Source organism: Mustela putorius, unplaced genomic scaffold, assembly GCF_011764305.1.
Source record: "Mustela putorius furo isolate JIRA1106 unplaced genomic scaffold, ASM1176430v1.1 tig00000275_pilon_pilon_pilon, whole genome shotgun sequence".
Taxonomy (NCBI): domain Eukaryota; kingdom Metazoa; phylum Chordata; class Mammalia; order Carnivora; family Mustelidae; genus Mustela; species Mustela putorius.
The window spans coordinates 18,386,149-18,411,246 of record NW_025421341.1 but is presented as its reverse complement, the minus strand read 5'-3'; the positions used below and the strand labels follow the sequence as shown (position 1 = coordinate 18,411,246).

Sequence of the window (25,098 nt, the reverse complement as noted above, 5' to 3'; positions counted from 1 at the left end):
CCCTGTCAAAAGACACAGGGTATCAGAATGGATAAAAAAACAAAACCCATCTATATGTTGCCTACAAGAAACTCATTTTAAGCCCGAAGACACCTCCAGATTTAAAGTGAGGCGGTGGAAAAGAATTTACCATGCTAATGGACATCAGAAGAAAGCAGGAGTGGCAATCCTTATATCAGATCAATTAGATTTTAAGCCAAAGACTATAATAAGAGATGAGGAAGGACACTATATCATATTCAAAGGGTCTGTCCAACAAGAAGATTTAACAATTTTAAATATCTATGCCCCCAACGTGGGAGCAGCCAACTATATAAACCAATTAATAACAAAATCAAAGAAATACATCAACAATAATACAATAATAGTAGGGGACTTTAACACTCCCCTCACTGAAATGGACAGATCATCCAAGCAAAAGATCAGCAAGGAAATAAAGGCCTTAAACGACACACTGGACGAGATGGACATCACAGATATATTCAGAACATTTCATCCCAAAGCAACAGAATACACATTCTTCTCTAGTGCACATGGAACATTCTCCAGAATAGATCACATCCTCGGTCCTAAATCAGGACTCAACCGGTATCAAAAGATTGGGATCATTCCCTGCATATTTTCAGACCACAATGCTCTAAAGCTAGAACTCAACCACAAAAGGAAGTTTGAAAAGAACCAAAATACATGGAGACTAAACAGCATCCTTCTAAAGAATGAATGGGTCAACCGGGAAATTAAAGAATTGAAAAAAATCATGGAAACAAATGATAATGAAAATACAACGGTTCAAAATTTGTGGGACACAACAAAGGCAGTCCTGAGAGGAAAATATATAGCGGTACAAGCCTTTCTCAAGAAACAAGAAAGGTCTCAGGTACACAATCTAACCCTACAACTAAAGGAGCTGGAGAAAGAACAAGAAAGAAACCCTAAGCCCAGCAGGAGAAGAGAAATCATAAAGATTGTTGCTTTCATTTTTAACCAGCAAAAGAAGAAAAATGTTATTTGATCCACCTTTATCTACAATATTCCTGATTGTTTCTGCAATGTCTACTCCTTTTCTAAATCATATTAATTGTTACAACATGTTGAAGCCATGTTAGCACCACGTTGATAGAAAGTATGCATTTAGGGGCAACTGGGTGGCTCAGTCAGTTAAGTGTTTACCTTTGGCTCAGGTCATGATCCTGGAGTCCCAGGATTGAGCCTCACATCAAGCTCCCTGCTCAGCAGGGAGTCTGTTCTTCTTCTGCCCCTCACCCTGCTCATGCTCCCTCTCTCTCACTCTCTCAAATAAATAAATAAAATCCTTACAAAAAAAGAAAGTATGCATTTAGAGTCATGAGTTATCAATGAATCTTATAAGGAAAATTATTCATTGATAATATCTACATTTTCTGCATTTGTTTATTGTTTCTTTTTCAAAGATTTAAAATATGGCAATGATAGAGAAAAAGTAAAATGTTCATTTATGGTAAATTGGTAGCATGTAATAGACCCATAACTAAAATAGTATTTATTGGACATTGAACAGAAGGAAAAATCACTAAAGACTAAACCCATGAGAAAACACTTCATAAAAAGCATGACATATGCCTCAAACTCAAAATGGGGAAGGCTCTGGTTAGACAAATAAGAAGGTGGAGAGCATCCAAAGTGAGTGAGGAAATAGGCATTAAGTTTAAAAAGTGTTTGTGTTGGAGAAAGGGAGTATGCCAAGACCAAAAAAAATTTTTTTGAAGATTTATTTATTAGCGAGAGATAATGAGTGCACAAACAGGGGAAGGGAAGAGGGGGAAACAGACTCCCCAAAGCAGGGAGTCCCACGTTAGGTTTGATCCCAGGATCCTGGGATCATGCCCTGAAGTGAAGCAGACTCTTTACCGACTGAGACTCCAAGGTGGCCCAGAAAATTGACCTAGATCAATTTGTAGAGGGCTTCAAATGTTATTCTAAGGAGCATCTTTTTTTTTTTTTTTTTTTTAATCGTAAATAACAGATTGTAACCAAGTGGTTGCACTGGAATATAACATAATAAAAAACAATGTTTCAAAATAACAAATCAAGGGCACCTGGGTGGCTCAATCAGTTAAGTATCTAACTCTTGGTTTGGCTCAGGTCATGATCACATGGGTTGTGAGACTGAGTGCACGTCCTGCTCCATGCTTCTTGGGGAATCTGCTTAAAGTTTCTCTCCCTCTGCCCCACCCCTCAAATAAATGAATAAATCTTTAAAAAAATAAAATAATCAAATCAGTCATGGCTAGACAATAAGGGTTTGAGAGAGGCAGGCAGAAAAATAAGGCAATTTGTGCCATGATCCATAAATGAGATCATCAAATCCAAAAGCAGCAACTAGACCATTAGTATGATGACAACTATTTCTCAGTGCCACAAGTTGTTAGAAATACAGAAGTAAAGCGTATGGTTACCAGTTTTTCTAGTACATAAGAAAATGTTAGGTGAAAAGGTATCTGGGATATTATCATAATCTGGGAGGATCAGAGAAAGAAGCCCTTAAAAGTGACTTTGAAAACTCAGGGCTAAGGTTTGAATGTTTTGAATGTTTGTGTTCCTTCTACCCCTAAAATTCATATGTTGAGTCCTCATCTCCAATGTGATAGTATTTGAAGATGTGGCTTTTAGGAAGTAGTTAGTTACCAAGGGTGGAGCCCTCATGATGAGATTAGAGCCTTTTTAAGAAGAAACACTAAAGAGCTGGTTTCCTCTCTTTGCTCTACCATGTGAGAATACAATGAAAAGACAGTCATCTGCAAACCAGAAAGTGTGCTCTCACCCAGACACCTAATTTACCAGCATATTGATCTTGGACTTCCAAGCTTCCAAAACTGTGAGAAAAGTTTAAACCACCCAATCTATGGTAATTTGTTATAGCAGAATGAAAATGACTAAGACCCTTAGCCCTGAAAGTAGATTGAGAGCCATATAAAGAACAAAGGGAAAGAAGGAAGAGTTTGGAGAACAATCCAAGCAGAAGAATAAACCCATGTAAAGACCCCGATGTGCTTGATAAATACCAGTTTTCTGGAATTTTTTTATAATGTCCAAGAGCTTTTGATGAGCAAAATGACTGAAAAGACTAAATTATGGTGGAACTGAGCAAACGTGGGCAGCATTATCTTGCTAAGCATGTTTTCTCTTCTGTAAGAATTAAATGCATTATAAAGTTATCAGAATAAAAACAATTTTTATAAATGGGGTGCTTAAAATCTCTTTGAAGTCTATTAACGAGTTAAATGACACATGGCATGACCCCCAACACTGAAATTATGGAAAGGCAAAAAAAACTATGTCATTTACAAATGCATTCCAAGGCAGTGGCATTTTGACAACAAACAAAGCCAGCCAATAACCATAATGAAGATCAGATTAGTATGGGAAAGAGCTATTTAGATGGAGAAAGGGGGGGGAGAGGGAAAAAGTAAACATTTTAATCAAATCCAATACTTTGTTATTGATTTCTTTTTGCCAGACATACCTTGTAGAATACTTATAATGCTTTTGACATTGAGATATCTGGCCAAAGCTATTGGATTTGTCAAGGTAAAAAGCTCAGTTCCTGGTGTAATCTCTTATATTTCATTTATATGTGATTTATTCCTCTAGCCACAAGAAGGCTCTTATTATTGACAAAATAAGTAAACTTGAATCCCAAAGGGAATCTGATGTCCACTTACACAAAATAGGTTTGTAAAGTGTGGGTAGCAGCCAAGAAAAGGACTCAACAACATGAAGATCATGGGTTTCTCTTCTTTCCTTTTTTCTTTTTCTTTCTTTTTTCTTTTATTTTCCTTTCTTCTTCTTCTTATTTATTTATCTATCTATCTATTTATTTATTTATTTTTGGTTTTGGTGCACAGTCAATACTAGTCAGATTTTCTGTCCTTTTATGTGCTAGCCAATTCTGTTATCCTTTAAGCTTCAAATTACGAAAAACTACGTTTCTACATTTCAAATGAGAGTTTTGTTCTTCGAAAAAATGTGGTGTCATTTACTGCCATTAAGTCTGCACCTGCTTGTAGTTGGATACTTTTGTACAACATCAAATCTGCAAAGCTTTTTAAAGTAAACTCTACTGTGGTATTTTCTTAGTTGGTTCATCAACGTTAGGACAATTGTCAAAAATATCTTGACAAGGTTTAAAGCTGTCTTGCTTAATATTCTCAATAAGATTTCAGATCAGGCTCAGATATCACAGCTTCCCAAATGTTTCAAAATAATATCCTGGTTAATATTTAATGTAATTACAGTAGGTCTTATTGAGTTTTGTGTCATCAAAGACATCAAATACATGGAGAAAAATGAATTTATAGTGATAATAAAATAAAATTTGAACAATTTCTAATGAATACACATCAGACCATTTTTATTTAGTGTCAAAAATGATGGGTAGGGAAGAAATTTAAGATATAGGTCTTGGTTCTTACACATTTGGTTTTATTCTGGAGGTGGTATTTAGTATGCAGACCCCTAGAAAAGTCAGCACTCGAAGTACCTCATTCTTCAGAGTCCAGTCCCTTTTGTTTTAAATATAAGTTCCAGAAGTGTCAAATAAAAAGTTTCAGTGTTAAATTGGTGAGAGGAATAACTAAGGTTGACTCTAATTCACTGAAACCTCAATGTTCAACAATGATTTATAATTGTTAAATACAAGAGACATATTCATTGCATATCTTATTTCACGAGTTGGTGGTGTTGACCTTGTAATTTAGCCCTCTTTCATGCATCTCTTCTTGCCTGGCTTCCTCAGATCCATTCTGTTCTTATTTCCTGCTTTTTTGAACCTTCTTCATGGACTCTATCTTATCTCTTCTGCTCATTTCACACATTCTGATTCAATTTGTTCATCTAACCCTGTTTGACCCCTCTGCCTCCCAAATATGGGGGTGTCATATAATTTATGACTCAAATTGGAACAGTATTTGCAGTAAGAGGGGGGTACTATTATGGAAAATTCTATAAGGAAAATTTTCTAAAAGGATAATAGGAATAAACTGGAACTTTTCTGAACAAACCAGGATCCATGGCCATCTCAACCATCTACAATGATGGAAGACAAAAATGGTTTCAATTCTCTACCTCTTCCCATATTCAAGACTTGACCCTGTAACTCTGTTAGAATCCACCTTCTCCCACTCTGGGCTCTGTCCAGTAGAATAAGAAGGAAATAATATTGTGTCCATTCCAGCTTAATCTTCAAGAGAATGCAAACACATCTCTTGATTTTCTGGCAGAGCTAAACTTTCTTATCCTTGTGCCTGAGCCTCTGTGTGAGAACACACCCAGCCTAGCCTGTGGGAGTAATGTGAGAGGCATGTAGAGGGTGAAATAGGTGGGAGATTTTGAAGGCACTCCAGCTGACACCATCAGAAGCTGAGTCATCCAGCTGACGTGGCCTAAAAACGGATATGTGAAGAAACCCAGATGAGAGAAAAGATATTCCCACAGAAGAGCAATACTGCTGACCTACAAAATTATGAATTGAATGAGTAATTTTTATAACAAGTTAAATGAGTAAGCTCATAAATCAAGTTTTCCAAGTTAAAACTCTGGGACCATATTAAATTCTCACTCTTTTCTGATTCCAATAAGTGGGGTTATTCTTATTGAGTCTACCTTTTATATATCTTTATATAGGTCACTGTTTTCTTTTATCACCACTCACTGGACCTTGGCTCTCAGTCAGGGCTCTTGTAAGAGAATTAAGCACTAATGGTATTTAAAAAAAAATGGACCCTCACTAACAAGGATGCCAACCAAATTAAAAAAGGAGGGAGTGTATATATATATATATATATATATATATATATATATATATATATATATATATATTTAAAGATTTTATTTATTTATTTGACAAAGAAAGATCACAATTAGGCAGAGAGGCAAGCAGAGAGAGAGAGGAAGGAGCAGGCTCCCCCCGAGTGGAGAGCCCAATGCCAGACTCGATTCCAGAATCCTGAGATCATGACCCGAGCCAAAAGCAGAGGCTTAACCCACTGAGCCACCCAGGTGCCCCAAAACATTTTTATTTAATATTTAATATATTAGTACATATTTATATATATATATACTATACTATATAGTATACTAGTTTTTATTTGATGTCATTTATATATATAATATATAAGTATTATATATTTATAATATTTATATATATAAATTATTTATATATTTATATTTATTTATATTATATATTTATATATATAACATATAAATATTATATATATACTATGTAGTATATATATATTTTATAGTATACTATGTATATATACTATATATAGTATACCATTTATATATATATAACTATGTATATATACTATATAGTTAGATATATATTAGATATATACTATATATCTACATAGTTAGTATATATACTATATAGTTAGATATATAGTTATATATAGTATACTACTATATATACTATATACTATATATAGTATACTAACTATATAGCATATATATTATAGTTAGATATATATTATAAATTATATATTATAGTATATATACTATATATAGTATATATTATGGTTAGTATACTATATACTATATAACTATATATAGTATATATACTATATAAATAGTATGCTAACTATTTATATATACTATACATACTATATAGTATAGTATATATATATATAAATATGTACTAATATATTAAATATTAAATAAAAATGTTTTGGGGCACCTGGGTGGCTCAGTGGGTTAAGCCTCTATATTATATATATATATATATATATATATATATATATAAAATATATATATAATTAGTATATTTAATATATCACTAAGACATTTATATTGCTTACCTTGCACTTTATCGGTGATAATACTTAAGGATGGAAATCTGGTACGGTCATGTCATTGCCTTTATAATGGCTATGTTTATTCTATGATTGTGCTGATCATTTGACATAGTTTTAAAGAGAGCTGAAAATAAATAGAATAGCCTTGCTAGGAGCCAGTTTGCTCATATTGATGTGGCCCCCATGCACATTTACATCAAAGCACATTGTGGATGCAGAATGACAACTCTTGACCTGAGGGCTTATGTTGTCTTTCAAGGTGTTACATCCTCTCAATTAGAATGCTTTCATATATAGTATAATGCCTTTCTGAGGTGAGAACTGTGAGCTTTATTGATATTTGTGAAGAAACAAAATTTTCTAAACACTGCAGTGACCTGCCAAGGTTTCCTCTGTAATTTAATCAGGCCATCAATCAGCAAGGTTAGGTCATACAGGCTAATATTTCTTTACAGCTTAGATACGGTTGAATGATTTTTGGTTTAACTAGAGGCAAAATGTTAGTTTCTCATGACATTTAACAGTTCTTGGAGTCATTATTTTGACAGCATCTATTTGACCTGAGAAACTTCTTGCTTACAAAAATAGTCTTAGGGCAAAATTTGCTTATATAAAAACTCAGGAATAAAAATGACCTCAAAGGTCAATTTTAATCATCTATTAAAAATAAATATGGGTTTCTGAGTTAAGATGATGACATGGATCAGGTTTCTAACTTTCCCCAGAATGATCAGGAAAGGATGAAAATAAAGAACAACGTGCTCTAAGTCTGAGGACTTGGTAATATCATCAAATGCCCAAGATTTCAAAAAATATTGGCTTAATATACTGCACACCAAATTAGTTGGAAGAACCCAAAAGGGTCTGTTTCTCAGTTCCCCATCCATAAAAGAACAACAGCATTAAGAACTACTTTTTAAAAAGCCTAGAAAACCTAATAACTCTTCAGAGGGAGAGAGGAATTTATGGGACTAGTTGTCATAATACACAGAAGGTCATTGCAGCAAGGGATGTTTTTCTGGAACAAGTGTCTAAATTATAAACAGAACACCCAGTGGGAGCTCCATCTAGATCTCAGTGGGTCATAAAATCTTAGAAGTAGGCATTCCTTTTTAGCAAAGGTCTAAGAGAAAAACAGAAAACACATGAAACCTTAAGGCTTCTTTCTGGAAGAGGCATATAAAATAAGTGGATAGTCAGCATACTTAGACTGGTTTCCCTTTGAGTTATTTCTCATCTTGTTTTTTTTTTTTTATTTATTTAAACCATAAGATTTTGAAATGATGCTAAAAGTCAGAAGAATGGGACAATTATAAAGAATCAGAGAAAATAACACTCTCTAAATTCTATTCATTAACAAAAAAATAAAACAATTAGAAAACTACTAAATCCTATTTGCCAAATGTTCAAGACAACTCAGCATCAAACAACTTAGAGAAAGTGAGATAGGAAAAATCCAAAATGAGGATCAGGCCATGTATTAGAGGATGAGACGTTTATAAAGATGAGATACAGGGGATGATAAACCTCACTGAAGGAAGGAGTTAGAAACTAGAGAAAATTTCTATATATGTTGAATATGTATTTTAAATTGAATGTATCAGTTCCATGTATTCAAATGTTTTCTGTTAATTGAATAAGTACCTCTGTGGCTCACCTATCCAGAGTGCTTTATAAGAGAAAGACTATGGCAGCTTCTGAGAATGGTCAGATAAGGCAAGTGTCAGTTTCCTGAATATGCATCTCAGAGTGGCTGCACCAAGAACATGCTTTTTGAGCTATCTCACTCATATCCCAAGTCAGTGGTGGCGAGGGGCCGGGGGGAAGGTGAATGTAAATTGCTGTATTCTGTCATGCCTGTTGAATATGAATCCATGACCCAAATTTATTATACATGAAAGTGAATATTTGCCTGCCATGAAAGCAAGTCAGATTGGAATCAAACCTTGATATGTGGTAGAAACAGGATTGCACGCAATAGACAGCTCTATCTATGGCAGTAAAAATTTTGGCCCAGTTAAAGTTCTTTAAGGGTGGGTCCCAACACTGGCAGTAGCAGGTGACAGATGTGGATGTAAATTAGAGACCTGAAGAAAGAGGAAGGTAGAAGAGGCCACTTCCCAGTCCTTCAGGATAATACAAATATCAACCCTAAATTGGGTTAAACGTATGGTACTTAATTGTTTACAGACAAGTAAAAGAACCATAATTCCAGGTCTCTTGCATAGGCCAATGAAAAACATAATTATCAAGTTAAAATCTGCAAGGGAGCTAAAACAAAATAAGTTCAAGGTAAAAAATTATATATATATATATATATATATATATATATATATATATATATATTTAACTTCAGCCTTGAAATAAAAGTAAAGGGATAAAATTAGATGAAGTTGATAAAAACAAATGAAAGATTTGAGACAAATAGAATACAGGAGCAATGTAAGAAAGAAAAAAAAAAAGATAAATCATAAGAAATAATTATTAAAATAATATGAATAGGACGCCTGGGTGGCTCAGTGGGCTAAAGCCTCTGCCTTCGGCTCAGGTCATGATCCCAGGGTCCTGGGATTGAGTCTCTGCTCAGCAGGGAGCCTCCTTCCTCCTTTTTGCTTGCCTCTCTGCCTACATGTGATCTCTGTCTGTCAAAAAAGTAAATAAAATCTTTAAAAATAATAATAATAATAATATGAATATGAGCAAAAATGCCTTGAATTAGGCACAAAAATTAAAGTCAACACTTTTCATTGAAAGTGAAAAAAATTGTTTATTAAGAGTCATTGAATAGGGGCATCTGGGTGGCTCAGTCAGTTAAGCATCCAATTTTTGATCTCAGCTCAGGTCTTGATCTCAGGGTTGTGAGTTCAAGCCCCATACTGGAGCTCCACAGACATGGAATCAACTTAAAAAATAACAACAACAACAACAAAAATGAATCATTGAATTAAGAAGTACTATGGGTCAATGCTTAAAGAAAATCCAATAATCACATATATGTTAAAAAAAAAAAAAGAGAGAGAGAGAGTTTCATGAAAATGTTGGTATAATGATACCACCAGTAAAAAAATCATCAACCAACCATGGAGTTGTTTAAACATCTGATATCAAAATATTTCTTTGCCATAAAGATAAAAAAAATGAAGTTTGATTCAAACCTACAGTTCATGTTGTTTCTTAATGGAAAGAAAAGTAGTTATATTTTCTTGTTACATTAAGAATAAAATAAATAATTAAAATGTAAAATTTTAAAAAAAAAGCAAGAACCATTAAACAAGAGAATAAATGGTGAGGTGAAGGCTTTTACACGCATCAGGACAAAGAGAGAGTCATAAGAATAACTGATTGGTAAATAATGCTACATAAACTTTTGGAAAGATTTAATTTCAAACAAGAACAACAACAAACCATAGAGAAAGATATTTATCAAACAAAAAATCTCCATAAGCAAAAATTTATTTGAAGATTAAGTCTGGGAGATCTTTATGTATTACATAATTTAAAATGACTATATTTAACAAATAAAGGGTTCTTATAAAGAAACAGGAGTTTTAAAAATAGAAAAGAAAGTTATTCACAAAAGAAGAACTGCATATAGCTACTCTATAAGAAAAGATTCGTTTCAGTAATAATTTCAGGTTTTAGTGACAATATCATACCCAATATACATCCAAGAGTTTGAAAAAAAAATAAAATTCATACTTGGTAAGAATAGGCATTCATATACTATGGAAGGGGAGTATAAATTGGTACAAATAGAGTATTACATATGTGTTCTAATTTAATATACCTGTAGTACTATATCTACTGTAGTTTATACATAAAGCAGGATGTGTGTGTGTGTGTATTTATTAGAGAGATTAAACTAGACATCTGTTTGGGTGAAGACTGTCCACAAAATTTTTTTTCATTTTTCTTGAATGTCTGGAATGATGCTCGAACTATTAAGTATCAATTTAAAATTAACAACTGTGTACCATAACTTTTATTAGAATATTTTAAACATAGACATGATTAACTTTTGTAAGAAGGATATATGTTAAGCTCTTTAAATTTTTATAAAAGTGACTATAACTGTCTGTCATAACACCAGGTCAGGGTTTTGATAAATGTCATTTGTACATATATCTATAATTATTTCTTAAAATAGACCTTTATTGAGATATAATTCATATATCATAAAATTCCTAACTTACAGGGTAAATTCAATGGTTTGAAGTATATTTACAGAGTTGTATAACCATCACCACTATTTTATCTGACAATTTTTCTTAAGATTTTATTTATTTATTCAAGAGAGACCAAGCGAGAGAGAGCACAGGCGGCAGGGAGGGGCAGAGGCAGACGGAGAAGCAGGCTCTCCGCAGAGCGGGGAGCCCCATGTGGGACTCAGTCCTAGGATTCAAGGGTCATGACCTGAGCTGGAGGCAGGCGTTTAACCGACTGTGGCACCCAGGCACCCTCATCTGAGAATATTTCTATCACACATCATGGGAAACCCATATACATTAGTTACCCCTCATTCTTTCCTAGTCTGTGGTAAGCATTTACCATAATGTTTTCTACATTCATTTATATTGCAGCATGTATCAGTACCTCATAGCTTTTTATTGCTAAAAAAAAAATATTCTACTGTCTGGATATAACACATTTTTTTTATTTATTCATCAGTTGATAGACATTTGGATTATTTCATTTTTTTGGTTATCATGAATAATGCTGCTATAAACATTTGCACAGAAATTTTTGTGTGGATGTATTCTTTTAATTTTCTTGGATATAAACCTATGAGTGGAATTGCTCAGTCATATGGTAATTGTATGTTTAATATTTTGAAGAAGTGCAACACTGTTTTTCCAATGTGGCTGAAGCATTTTATAACTCAGGTAAGCGCAGGGAGACCCTTTCTGATTTCTGATCTCCAGAGATATAAGGTGATAAACTTGTGTTGTTTTTATTATGTTTGTTGAATTTGTGGTAATTTGTTGTAGCAACAATAAAAAATAAATAAATAATACAAGACCCAAAATACATGAAGTAAAAGTGACAGAATTAATGGAAGAAATAGACAATTCAACAATAACATTTGGGGACTTCAATTCCTTAATATTAATGATAGAATAATTAGAAGAGCAACAGAGGAATATAAAACTTAATAGTATAAGCCAATTAGACCTAACAAACCTCTATCAAAGACGCCACTCAGCAAAATCAGATACATACTTCCCATGTGTACATCAAAAATTCTTCAGGATAACATGTTAGTGAATTTAAAAAGCCTCAGTAAACTTAAAGGCATTATATCATACAAAGTATGTTCTTTAATTATGATGGAATTAAAATAGAAAACAGTGACAGAGGAAATTTGGAAAATTCACAAATAGGTGGAAATCAAATAGCATACTTTTAATGGGCCAATGGCTCACAGAAGAAATTTTATAAGAAAAATCAGAAAATACTTTTCTGTGAATGAAAACAAAAACACAGTGTACTAAAACTTACCCAATGTTCCCTATAGCATTGCTTAGATGATAATTCATAAATATAAATAGTACATTGTAAAAGAATAAAGATATCAAATAATACCTAAACTTCCACATTAAGAAACTGAAAAGGAACAAAAGAAATCCAAAGAGAGCAGAAGGAAAGAATAAATATTAGAGTGGAAATAAATGAAATAGAGAAAAATATACAGAAAATCAGCAATAAAAGTTGGTTCTTTGAGAAGAGCAACAAAATTGATAAATTTTTAGCTACACTGATCAACAACAAAAAAGAGAAGACTCCAACTATTAAAATCAAGAATGAAAGAAAAGGGAGTTACTACCAAATTTACAGAGTTAAAGAATTATTTGGGAAACTACGAATAATATGGCAATAAATACGGCAACAATGTGGCACAAATTCAATAACCTAGATGAAATGGAAAAATTCCTCAAATTGAATTAGTGATCAAAACCTTTCCACAAAGAAAAGCTCAGCTGGCTTCACTGGCAAATTTCACCCATTTTTTACAGAAGAATTAATACCAATCCCTCACAAACTCTTCCAAAAAAAAAATATAGAAGAGGGACTGTTTCCCCTCTTTATTCTGTGAGGCCAATATTGTTCTGGTTTCCAAACCAGACAAAGGCATCACAAGAAAACTATAATCTATATCTCTTAGGAAGGTAGATGCAAATATCTTCAACAAAATACTAGCGAACTGAATCCAGTAACATGTGAAAAGGGTTATATATCATGACCAAATAGCATTTTTTCAAGGACTGCGAAGTGTTTCGCAAACAAAAATCAGTTGATAGGAAACACTGTAGGTTAAAGACTGCATGACCATTTCAATAGCAGAAGAAAAGTTATTGAAAATAAAAGGGAATGCTCTAAATCTGATAAATGTATCCACAAAAGATCCACAGTTAACATCATATTTAATGGTAAAGGACAGAACAATTTCCCCCTAAGATCACAATAAAGCAAGCACCTCTACTCTTGCCAAGTCTACTCAACATATTTTTGGAGGTTTTAGCTGAATGATTAGATAAGAAAAATAAATAAAAGGCACCTGTTGGAAAGGAAAATGATCTTTGCCAATAATATGTGAAGATAACGTACAGAAAACTCAAGGAATTCTAGCAAAATCTTAAAATTAATAAATGAAGTTGCATATTGAGTTAAGATGAATACACTAAAATCAACTGCACTTTTAGAACTGAGTACTGAACAATCTGAAAATTAAGAAAGGAATTTCATTTATGATAGCATCCAAATGAAGTGTATATTCTTTGTTGGGTGAGGCCACAGAAGTCTGTTTATTTAAATGATGATTGAACAGGTCCTGGTTAAATGCCTTGACAATAAGTCATCCAATCTTTGGCAAGGGGTTCTTTATGCATGTTGGGGCACATCCTCAACACTATGGAAGTTTCCAGAGTGCCTTAGCCTTTGCTTCCCCCTTGCACAAGCCCTCGAGGTCAGTCAGAGATGAGAGATTAAACTCTCCTCAAGTCTTTTCTAGGCTCTCACGCACCTCTCCAAATGCGTGGATCCTTTGATATTCCTAGGTTTTCAAAGTGTCATTTAATTCTTCTGCTTTTCTGTTTAAAGATATTGGTCAACCTTTTGTTTGACTGTTACTGCTCCTCTGGCAGTTGCAATTTTAAACATATACTGCTAATTGTTTGCTACAAATGCCCTGTCAAATAACCTATGCATACAGAGTAAGTTCTGACTCAGGTCAAATAAAAACAAGCTCTGCATATAGGTATTTCCAGGGGCTTCCAGAAAGTACAAGTAGTGACATTTATCTGAGAATGGGGTTTTGTGATCTCCAAATTTGTTCTGCACCTCTAGTTGCTGGTACCATGGCTGGCTTCACAGCTACCGTGATTTTGAGGCAATTGATTTTCAAAGCTATGGCAGAGCTGGGGAGAAAGGAATGGGAATAGGGTAATTTTTCTCCAATAAATGTTCCTCAGAGGGTACAGACCTTTGGTTAAGTTCTTAAAAAAAGAAAGGAAGGAAGGAAGGAAGACAGACTGATCATAGCAAATTTTTGCCGGTGTTCTCTCTGCTTTTATGGAAGAGGCAATTTTTGAAGGTTCTTGTTCTGCCATTCTAGGAGTGCTTCCCCTCATGACTGGGTCTTTGAGTAAAATTTATTCTCATGGTAATATTATTCAGAGAAGATTTGATATTTTAGGGTTTTGGTGGCAAATGAAGAATATTAGGCTTGAGGTTCTTTTAATAAAATGATCTCATTTATAATGAGGGGTATACATCTGAGTGTATATGTGAAGGTTTGTGGGTATAGCCATATAATCACATGACATTATTAGGAGTCTGAAAAACAGAGGCCACATTCCTGGTGCAGCAACTTCAATTCTGTTTGTTTTAATTAAGTAAATATTAATTGATTCCCTATAAAGTTTCTATTGATATGTTATACCCCTGGGATACAAAGATATAGGTATGATACAGACCCTGATCTTAATGAACCTATAGTATTCCTCGGATTTTTTTTTTTTTCCTTGCTAAAACAAGGTAGAGAGGCCAACAGACCTGGAGAGAATATTGTTTTAAGAATAAATGAAACAAGATGGGATTGGGAGGGAGACAAACCATAAGTGACTCTTAATCTCACAAAACAAACTGAGGGTTGCTGGGGGGAGGGGGTTTGGGAGAAAAGGGTGTGGGATTATGGACACTGGGGAGGGTATGTGCTATGGTGAGTGCTGTGAAGTGTGTAAACCTGGCGATTCACATACCTGTACCCTGGGGGTTAAAATATATTATATGTTTATTAAAAAAAAACAAAACCAAAAAAACAGATCTAGGCAAAAATCTGCCATGGAATACCAACAATGCTACTGTTACCAAATGCTTATTCTAAGCCCAAGACAGCAAAGTGTTCTAAATAATGTTCTCATGCAGCCTTCATGTAAACCTAAGAAAGTAGGTTAACCCCTTTTTTAAATGAGCAACTAGGCTATCAGAGATTAGATAAAATGATACAACTGTTTTGTTTTGTTTTCATACCCAACTTGAAAACAAGTGTGACTTTAGGAAGTGCTTCTTATGTAGAACCATATCCTGCCATTTACCTGAGGAGAACCATTGGGCAGTGTCTTCAACTTTTCACTGACATTGTGCAAAATAAATTTCCTTCCTTCCTTCCTTCCTTCCTTCCTTCCTTCCTTCCTTCCTTCCTTTTCTTTCTCTTTCTCTTTCTCTTTTCCCTTTTCTTTCTTCCTTCCTTCCTTCCTTCCTTTCTTTGTTTCTTTCTTTCTTTCTTTAAGATGTATTTATTTATTTGACAGAGAGAGCACACAAGCAGGTGGAAAGGTCAGAGGGAGAGGTAAAGAATCTCAAGCAAACTCCCCACAAAGCACAGAGCCTGATGCAGTGCTTGATCTCATAATCCTGAGACCATGTTCTATGTCAGAACCAACTTATGCTTAACCAACTGAGCCACCCAAGTGCCCCAAATACTTATTTTCTTAACACTTTTCTCTAGGAGGATCGCATACTACTTTAAAATTGAACAAAAGAATTAAATAAGTGTGCTATTACTTCCCAAGCTTATCTCCTTCACACAAAGATGACTTACTGTATTAAGAAGGAAAGCATAATATATACCTCTTCAAAGAATATAAAGTAGACCATTATCATTTTACAGGTGTATCTCAAAATTATCTTGGTAGAAATCTACTTGGTAAAAATCAAAGTATCTACATTTAAAGCCCAGGAAGAAGCAGGACATTACACTCTTATGAAAATTGTACATCGACTTCTTCATTATGCTTTGAAATCTCAACTCTTGACTCCATGTTTCCAGTATATAAAAAGGTTATTCATGCTTTAAAAACAAACAAACAAAGAAAAAAAAAAACACTACATGATATACTTGTCAAGGAGCTTTCACACTAGGGTTTTAGGCACCATATAAATGCATAAATAGATAATTTGTACAGGGAAGAGAGAGTATGAGGGATTTTGTAGAGTCCTGCTTATTCACAATTCATAAATCAGCTTATAAGGGTAGAAGTTATGTATAACAGGATACTGTCAGGTCTATTTCTGCCTCAGGCAATGAACTCGGGAAAAAAATGCAGCATTCTGAAAATGTTTAAACCACTAATCCCAAATACTTTCATTTTATGGAGATATTTGGGAAGATACATGCTGTTTCATGTAATAAGCTCTGAGCATACAAAAGAAAATGCAACCCCAAGCATCAGAGAACCGGACATTGTATTTACCTCAAAACTACTTCACTATCATTGTATAGTTCCCTGGTATAGGAAAAGAGTAAATAGTATATTATTAAGGTAGCATAGTATATTATTAAAGTAGCATAATGTGTGTGTGTTTCATTGATCTATTAATATTAACCTGGAAATTGATATGCAACTCTATGTTTCAGTTGCCCAAAGCTAGTCTAAATAAACCAAGAACAATAAAACATACCTGTGGATATAGGTCAAACACTATATATGCTTTACTTTCCTCAAAAACAAAATTAAAAAAAATTAAAAAGCTTTTGTTTTTGGTGTTTCTGGCCAAAAGAAATTTTCATCCTAAAACACAACCTGAAACCTAAAAACCAGAAAATATGCAAAATTCTTTCTTTCTTCTTTAAAAGCAAAATATGGTAAATTTAATGGTATAAGTTTTAAAAAAACATTTTTGTTTTTTAAGTGCTAAGAGTAGATATTCATACTTCTTTTCACACTAATTAGGTTTATTTTTCAATTTATAATTGTTTTGGTGTTTAACTTGGTAAGAACTTCAGACACGATGAAACATGGTTTGACAGTGTTTTTCTAATGGGGCTTGGTGAGCCCCAGACATAGCAGCATACTCTTCCTTTCTTATCTCAGTGTTTAAGGTTACCAGCTTTATAAAAAGTTTTGAGTTATCTCTAAGTTCTCAAAATACTTATCAGTGGATAACAAATAACATTAGATAACAATTATTGAGCACACATGTATCGAGCAATGGTATTTGTGTTTTTAATATACTACAGCTTTTAGCCTTCACCATCAGCCTGCAAAGTAAGTATCATCATTATGCCCACTTCACAGATGAGAAAACTGACAGGACTTGCAAAGCTGAAGCTAAGATTCTAACATGAGCAACTGAAGCTGATTCCATGTGTCAGTGGTTTAGAGTAGGATGTCTGACTTGCACCAAAGTATGCTTGGCTTCTACTTTGTGGCATCATACATTTTACTCTTTCAACAGTGCAAAGGCAATGCCCAGGCACATCCTCTGCATTGCTCCACTCATTCACCATTTTCAGTTAACTGATGAGTCTCTTTCGCAGCTAGTGCCTTAGTCTACCCTGTAAATGCAGAGGGTGCTTACCTTCCCAATGTATGATTGCCCTCTAGTGGTAAATATGTACTAATAGCCAGTTCTACTGTGATCAGTTACCCATGTCATTCCTAAAAATTGTCTTGATACACAAATCCTGCTAAGGAACTTAGAGACAAACAAAATCAAGTCCCCTGTAGACAACTGATGGTAATGATCAATGTGCATATAGTATTACTTTGAAACAATACAGCCTTTGGGAGACTGATCCTTTGTGACAAAAGTTTCTTTTTTTTTTTTTTTTAAAGATTTTTTATTTATTTATTTGACAGAGAGAGATCACAAGTAGGCATAGAGGCAGGCAGAGAGAGAGAGAGGAGGAAGCAGGCTCCCTGCTGAGCTGAGAGCCCGATGCGGGACTCGATCCCAGGACCCTGAGATCATGACCTGAGCCGAAGGCAGCGGCTTAACCCACTGAGCCACCCAGGCGCCCGTGACAAAAGTTTCTAAATGCCATCGATTGTACAGGCTATATAATATTGGCCCAATGCTTATAATTAAAACTTTTCCACATACGTTTTCTTTTGTAAGTTACAAATATGTTAGAAAATGCCAGTGTTCAAGCTGTTTTAATAAAAAATAATCATTGTCATTAAAGGGAAGAAAAATATGTACCTAACAGTTATTGAGAATAAACACCAACAAGTAACTAAGCTTGCACAGATACATGAGAGCCTGAACAGGACTTACTCCTATGATTTTAGGTATTTTAGGTATTCTAGGTTTATTTCCCCCCCTTTGCCCTATTACCTGTAAGCACCCATTCCTCTTTTGATCTAACTCCATGACATCCAGATTCCACCTTCCCCTACCAGATTTTCTTAGTTTCCCAACTGGAAACTAAGTGGATTTTTGGAAAAATCCACTCTCCTTGTCAATTCCAACACAAGAGGCTAAACATTATTTGCAAACATATGTGTCTTAAGTACAGGTGCTATATTTTTACCCAACTGTTTTAAAGTAATTTTCAATATTTATCTACTATTATAACACACTAGAATGTCCTCATAGTTGAATCACTTATGTTCTCCACACTTCTCAAATACAAATCTTATTTGGTTATTGTATCCTGATTTCTTAAAACATATGACTGAATTCCATTTTCTACTTTCTCTTTTTAAAAAAATTTTGCACAATTGTAAAATGGGCCTATAGTTATGGGGGGGACTACATTTGTTCAGTTTAGAGTTATGTTTTTGCTATATTTTAAAAACCATAATTAAATTTCCTTATTTTCCTTGTTCTCAAAAAATTCCTTGAGTCTAAAAGTTAATTTTTTTTAAATAAAATTTTAAAAACGTAGCCAATAGAACTGCTCAACATGGGAATGCAAGGTAAAACTTCCAGAACTTTTTTCTTTCCATTGCTATTAATCTACTCTGAGTTTCCATTCCATTGGTTCAGTGTTGGTAATGTTTATTTTTATAGAAATCTATTATTTTAACAAAAGAGCCAGACGTGTGTGTGTGTGTGTGTGTGTGTGTGTATGAACATCTGTGGCTTTAACTCCTCCCAAATCATGAAGGTTTCTATTTGTTTCCTCACTTTTATTTTTCCACCAGTTTTTTTTTTTTTTTTTTTTTTGGTATCTACTTATATTATTATAGTTTCTTATTTTACTATTTTTTCTCAAAAAACCTTTTAGATCAATACATATGCACTTTTTAAATTCTAATTTAATTTCTATTTTTCATTTATTCATTCTTTTGCTTTTCTATAGTTTGCTGACCAGCTGTGGTTTTTTTATTTGAATTTATAATTCACTTATTTTCATTTCTTTGGTGTGTGTTTAATAATAAAGCATTGATCCATTCATCTGTTGATGAACATCTAGGTTCTTTCCATAGTTTGGCTACTGTGGACATTGCTGCTATAAACATTCGGGTGCATGTGCCCCTTCGGATCACTACGTTTGTATCTTTAGGGGAAAGCTATGAATTTTACTCTGACTACAGCTTTGGCTACATCTCATACATTTGGTAAGTATTGTGGTAGTGATTTTTACCGGCTAGGTAGTGTCAGTTTACAGTCCTCTATGACTCAATATTCACTTATTCACTTTTTAATAATGCAGGTTTTATTTTATTTTGGCTATTGATTTATTTTCTTTTATTACTAAATATTGTTTACAAATTACAGATTGTATAACTTCTATTCTGAAGAACTCATTTACATTAAATTTTTGGTGTAAGATTTATACGTTTTAAGAAATTAAAAATAAATGATTTCAAAGAATCTATATTTTCTCTTCACAAAGAATGAAGTTGAACATATACTATTAAATGTGCTTACTAGTTTATTAATTCCTCTAGTTCCATTGTAATTTTGTTTACATGGTTAAAAACTGAGATAATCTTTGACTCTGATGACTGGTTTCATCAGAATCTTCCTATACTTACCAGATCTTTTGCTTTATGTGTTTCCACATCGTATTATCTGAATCCTCAAATGAGAAGTCACCTTCTCATTTTATTTTTTTCATCTGTCAATCCTTCTTTGCCTAATAGTAATATTACTATGACCATTGTATTTGTTGCATATGCATTGAAGAGGTCTACTATGGCAAGGGAAATAGGACAACAAAGACTAATTTGGGTAAGTCAGGGTATACCACTCTCATATCACATAGGATTGACCTCCAAAAGAAATTTTGGTTATGTCATTGTGGATGAAGAGACACTGCATTGAATGTCATAGTAATCAGGAAGACATCCCGCTGGAATTTATATAAGTTATAGTTCCTAGTTACACTTAGGAACAACTACAATTACAAATTAAATAAAGAAAATGTACAAGTTTCTTTTCTTTTATGAAAAGCACAGGGATCAGGTATGTGCCAGTATATAGTAGATCCACTCTGAGCCTCTTCCAAGGTAGCAGAATCAAGCTGATCCCACATATGACTCTGAGAAGACTATAAACTGTGATTTCTATCCCAAATATAAAAGACTTTTTCTTGTTTCTAATAATCATTTATCATTTTTCATTAATTCCACATAAAATCAGTTTCCAACAGTTGCTATTCAGTATCTCTCACTTAAAAACATTTAAGGTTAAATGTATTTGTTTCTCATTATTTTTATCCTATGCATTAGAAAAAAAAAAAGAGTGTAGCTGCATTTTACTACAATTCTGCCAAAGAAAGTACTGAATGTAAATTCATATTATGAGTGAATAATGATGTATTTCACCTCATTTTAATTTCAGTAATTGAGTGGGAAAACAGGAAGATCTATTAAAAGGACCTTGTGCTGGTCAAGCACTTAGGAGAAAAATCTCTGAGTCACTGGCTGCCATGGTAACAGGGCATTATGTAAATCTGATTAGCATGCCCAGCAGCTACAAAAGTAATAGACTATACTACTAATTGCCTTGTCTCTGCTAGCAAGATGGACTTTATGTTCCTAAGGGGTGAGGAGTGGCATGAATCTGTTTATCTATATAGGAGATATGAAATGCACTACATGTTTAAAAATTAAGTTCAGACACCTAGTACTACAAATAAATTACACTTGGAGGAGCTTTTCAAAAATTAAAATACATCAGCTCACTTTTCTTATTAACTCACAAATTTCTGAACAATTTATTTTTATTCAATCTAATTTCATTGACATTCAGTAAGACAAAGAGTTGAAAAAGTAAAGGAATTTTCTTAAAACATGAAAATAGATCTATAGAGTTCTCCTAAGAACAAAATTTTCCAATGGAATAGTTTAGAAATTGTACCAAGAACTATGAATCTCCAAGAGTACCTAGACCAGAGAGTGTTAGAGCCAGATGCAAGTGTATTTACAAATGTTAAATATGATAAACAAGAGACTACAGTCAGGATTGGGGGTAGGAGTTACCCCCAGGAACAAGTGTGGGCAGACCTTTCTGCCACTAGGAAAAAAAAAAAACTTATCTATGTGTTTAACAATGTCTTTACTTCTGTGCCCTTGGCCTCTTTTGAATATCAAAATACAGTGAAGTCTACAATTATAGGGTTCGAAGCTTTCACTTTTGCTTTGTTCTCTTTAATATCTTGAGTGTCATTAAATTTTTAAAGAAATTCATCACTGCCTTCTGATCCTTTTTGGTAGATAACTTAATTCTAAGAGGAAAACCTGCAAATTAACAGAAGCAAAGTAAACACTTGGCAGGTACTCTTGACTAGAAATCCATGTGCCTTGTCAGAGCTTGTGTCTACAAGGAGCACTAATACTGCTTGTCCTGGAATACTGATTACTTTTGTTAAATGTGTCAGCATGTGGACTAACTTTTACATCCTCCAAATATCAAAAGCAGTCAATCTAACATCAATATATGAAAGCCAAAAAAGCATTTGTCTACATGTCTCAAAATTCAGTGGAGGGTGTGGGGGTCCAGAGAGAAAAGCAACATCAAAGCCAGCGAAGCATAAACTTTCATTTATACAAGAAGACTAAGTCCTAGAGATCTACTGTATAACATAGAGTCAATAATATTGTATACATGAAAATTTCTAAGAGGGCAGATGTTACATTAATTATTTTATAATAAATATTAACAATAATGTGGGTGGGAGGAAACTTTGGGGGACGATAGGTATATTTATGGCATAGATTGTGGTGGTAATTTCAAAGATGAATACTTCAAACTTACCAAGGTTCATGCATTACCTCTGCACAATTTTTTGTATGTCATTCATACTTGAATAAAGTGTTTTCTTTTCTTTTTTTTTTTTTAAGATTTTATTTATTTACTTAACAGACAGAGGTCACAAGTAGGCAGAGAGGCAGGCAGAGAGAGAGGGGGAAGCAGGCTCTCGGCTGAGCAGAGAGCCTGATGTGGGGCTCGATCCCAGGATCCTGGGATCATGACCAGAGCTGAAGGCAGAAGCTTTACCCCACTGAGTCACCCAGGTGCCCCCAATAAAGTGGTTTTAAACAAAAGCCAGTGGAGTGACAAAACAGTAAATAAGTGTGTTCCCGGAGAGAGTAGGCAGGTTCAGGGAATTGTGTGTACTGACCTAGGATGGAAGCAGCAGTTGGAAAGCCAGTCGGTGTGGCCGAATCCTGTTAGAAGCACGTTGCCTTTGGGGAGCCCCACCAACTTCCAGAGGCGGTCCTCCCCGCAGGTGACCAGGATGTCTTTGCGGGGGTGCATGATGATGCTGCACAGGGAGAGACAAGAAAACAGTGTTATGGGGAGATGAGAGCAAATGGTTCCACATTTTGAATAAATGAAATGACAGTGGTTATCCCATTTCAGCAAGGCAGGACCGCTCGCAGAGTGTTGGCTCAGGAGTCAGAAGAGCCAGGTTCTACATCCTGGCCATAGCTCTAATGCTTACATTTTTCTGATAGCCATCAATCTAACCAACTTCGCTGGATCTCAGATTCCTCATTGGGAAAATAAGATGATTGGTTAGGCGAATATCTTAATCCTGACTTGAAAACCATAATTCTGATTTTCCTTTTACAGAGGAAAAGTTATGCCAATGATAATTTAATGTTAGGATATTTGGACCAGTAGCCATGCTTATTATAGAAAATCAAGATTCTTTTCAGACTACAGTGTATCTTAAATCAGGCATTATCCAGGAAAAGATCATGAATCATAACCACATTATCATAGCTCTATAACAAATACTATAAATGAAACATTAACTCCATGGCCCACTATCTATACAAAGTGAAGAAGCTCAAATTCTAAGCTAATATGCCACTTAAATTGGCTTCAGTCAATGCACAGTACACAAATTACGGTAATGAATTCAGGATGCATAAGGCAATTCCCACTCTATAAAGGCATAGAGGGAAATGAGAAAGAAGTATGTAAAATTAATGATTAACACATTAAGCAGTATTATTTGAACTGAGCTATGATCATTGTGGCTATTTAAATATTGGAGTTAAACCATTCTAAAATCAAGAGTCTACAAGGTTAATGCCTGATATTTTACCTATGGCAATGCTTTAATCTTATTTATATAGAGTTTCATCTATGCTTTACAATGTAATAGGAACAAATGTGCCCAATGTTAAGCACCTATTAAAATGCCAGCCTATTTATTACCAACAAATTGTTCAATTTCAACACAGCCATCTCATATCAAAGACATAATGCATCTACTTGCCTATATAGTGAAGTAAAACAAATAATGACTTAAAAAATAAAAATTAAACATTCATTTCTCCTGCATTCCATTCTATGAATGGCCTTGTTCTTTTCTTCTGCAATATAGAATTCAGGAAATGAATTTCTCTATGACATCATGGTCTCAGCCCACACCTCCATCATTAACTCCAAGGCTTACATGAGACCAAAATTTTCCTCATTATGGATCCCTTCCAGCAATACCATTAAATCCCAAAATTTGGGGCTGCAAAATTATGTCCTTGCATTATACCTATACAGTTTTGGGAAATCTGCTGTGGTCGGTCACTGTTGGAAATATTCAATTTACAGGCATGTAATCACTACAAGCAGGACCTTCTTTCTAGTGAAACACTGCCTCATTTTTTTCTCCAGAATTCTGCTGCTCAAAATAAACACAAGAGGGAAATTAGTCATTTTGCAATTCATCACAATGTTGGTTTGTGACTTTCAGAAGGCCAATTCAGGAAAGGAATTTATTACAGCTCAAATGTGGTAGAGGATACATTTATAGAACTTAATTAGAAGAAAAATATGATGAGAGGTAAAAAATGTCAGATTGAAATGAATTCTATATTCAAACACATATAAGAAGGCAAACCAAATCCTTGAAGCTACTGAGTATGATGTATGTTGGCTCGAAGCTTTCTTGGCAGACACGTGCACACTTGGCTAGATGATAAATTACCCTCTTTAAGTAAGATAACTAAAATCACTGATGTCTTTACGGACTTTGAAAGATAAGTTTCCAAAATGACTTTTGTGAGGGGAGCTATTTGTAGAAGTGAAAGAGAAAATATAAACACACACTCATTGGTAGTTAATCAGTTTTGAAAGTGTTTTTCCAGACTTTTCTGATCCCTTCCACTTTGGGGCCTCCTCCAAACCACCTGGAGTGTCTGCTTCTACTTTGTATGGTCTGATCCTATCATCACAATCTCTGGTTTCTTTGCTTATATACACCTTTTCTAATAATAATTCTTTTTTTTCTTTTTAAATATATCTCATCTATAAATGAGTTTTCTTCTAATTATTCTGGACAAATTTCAATCAAACACAGTATCCTATTTTTTAAAGAATATGTGTTACTTCATCCATGAATTGGTCTTTTTAAAAATATTTATTTATTTGTTTATTTGAGAAAAAGAAAGAGAGTACATGAGCAGAGGGAGGGGTAGATAGAGAGGGAGAGGAGAAGCAGACTCTCTGCTGAGCAGGGAGCCAGACATAGGGCTAGGTACCAGGACTGTGAGTACATGACCTGAGCCAAAACCAAGAG

General features: G+C 34.2%; 1 protein-coding gene across 2 annotated transcripts in view; it reads right to left on the bottom strand.

Annotated features, from left to right (window-relative positions):
* The window catches only part of SPAG16 (sperm associated antigen 16), a 1,017,727-nt gene that overhangs the window by 496,573 nt on the left and 496,056 nt on the right, over window positions 1-25,098 (bottom strand). For both annotated transcript variants that reach the window (XM_045078716.1, XM_004767008.3), the window contains one exon: window positions 22,690-22,833. In XM_045078716.1, coding sequence (XP_044934651.1) covers window positions 22,690-22,833 — 144 coding nt within the window. The remainder of the gene's footprint in view (window positions 1-22,689; window positions 22,834-25,098) is intronic.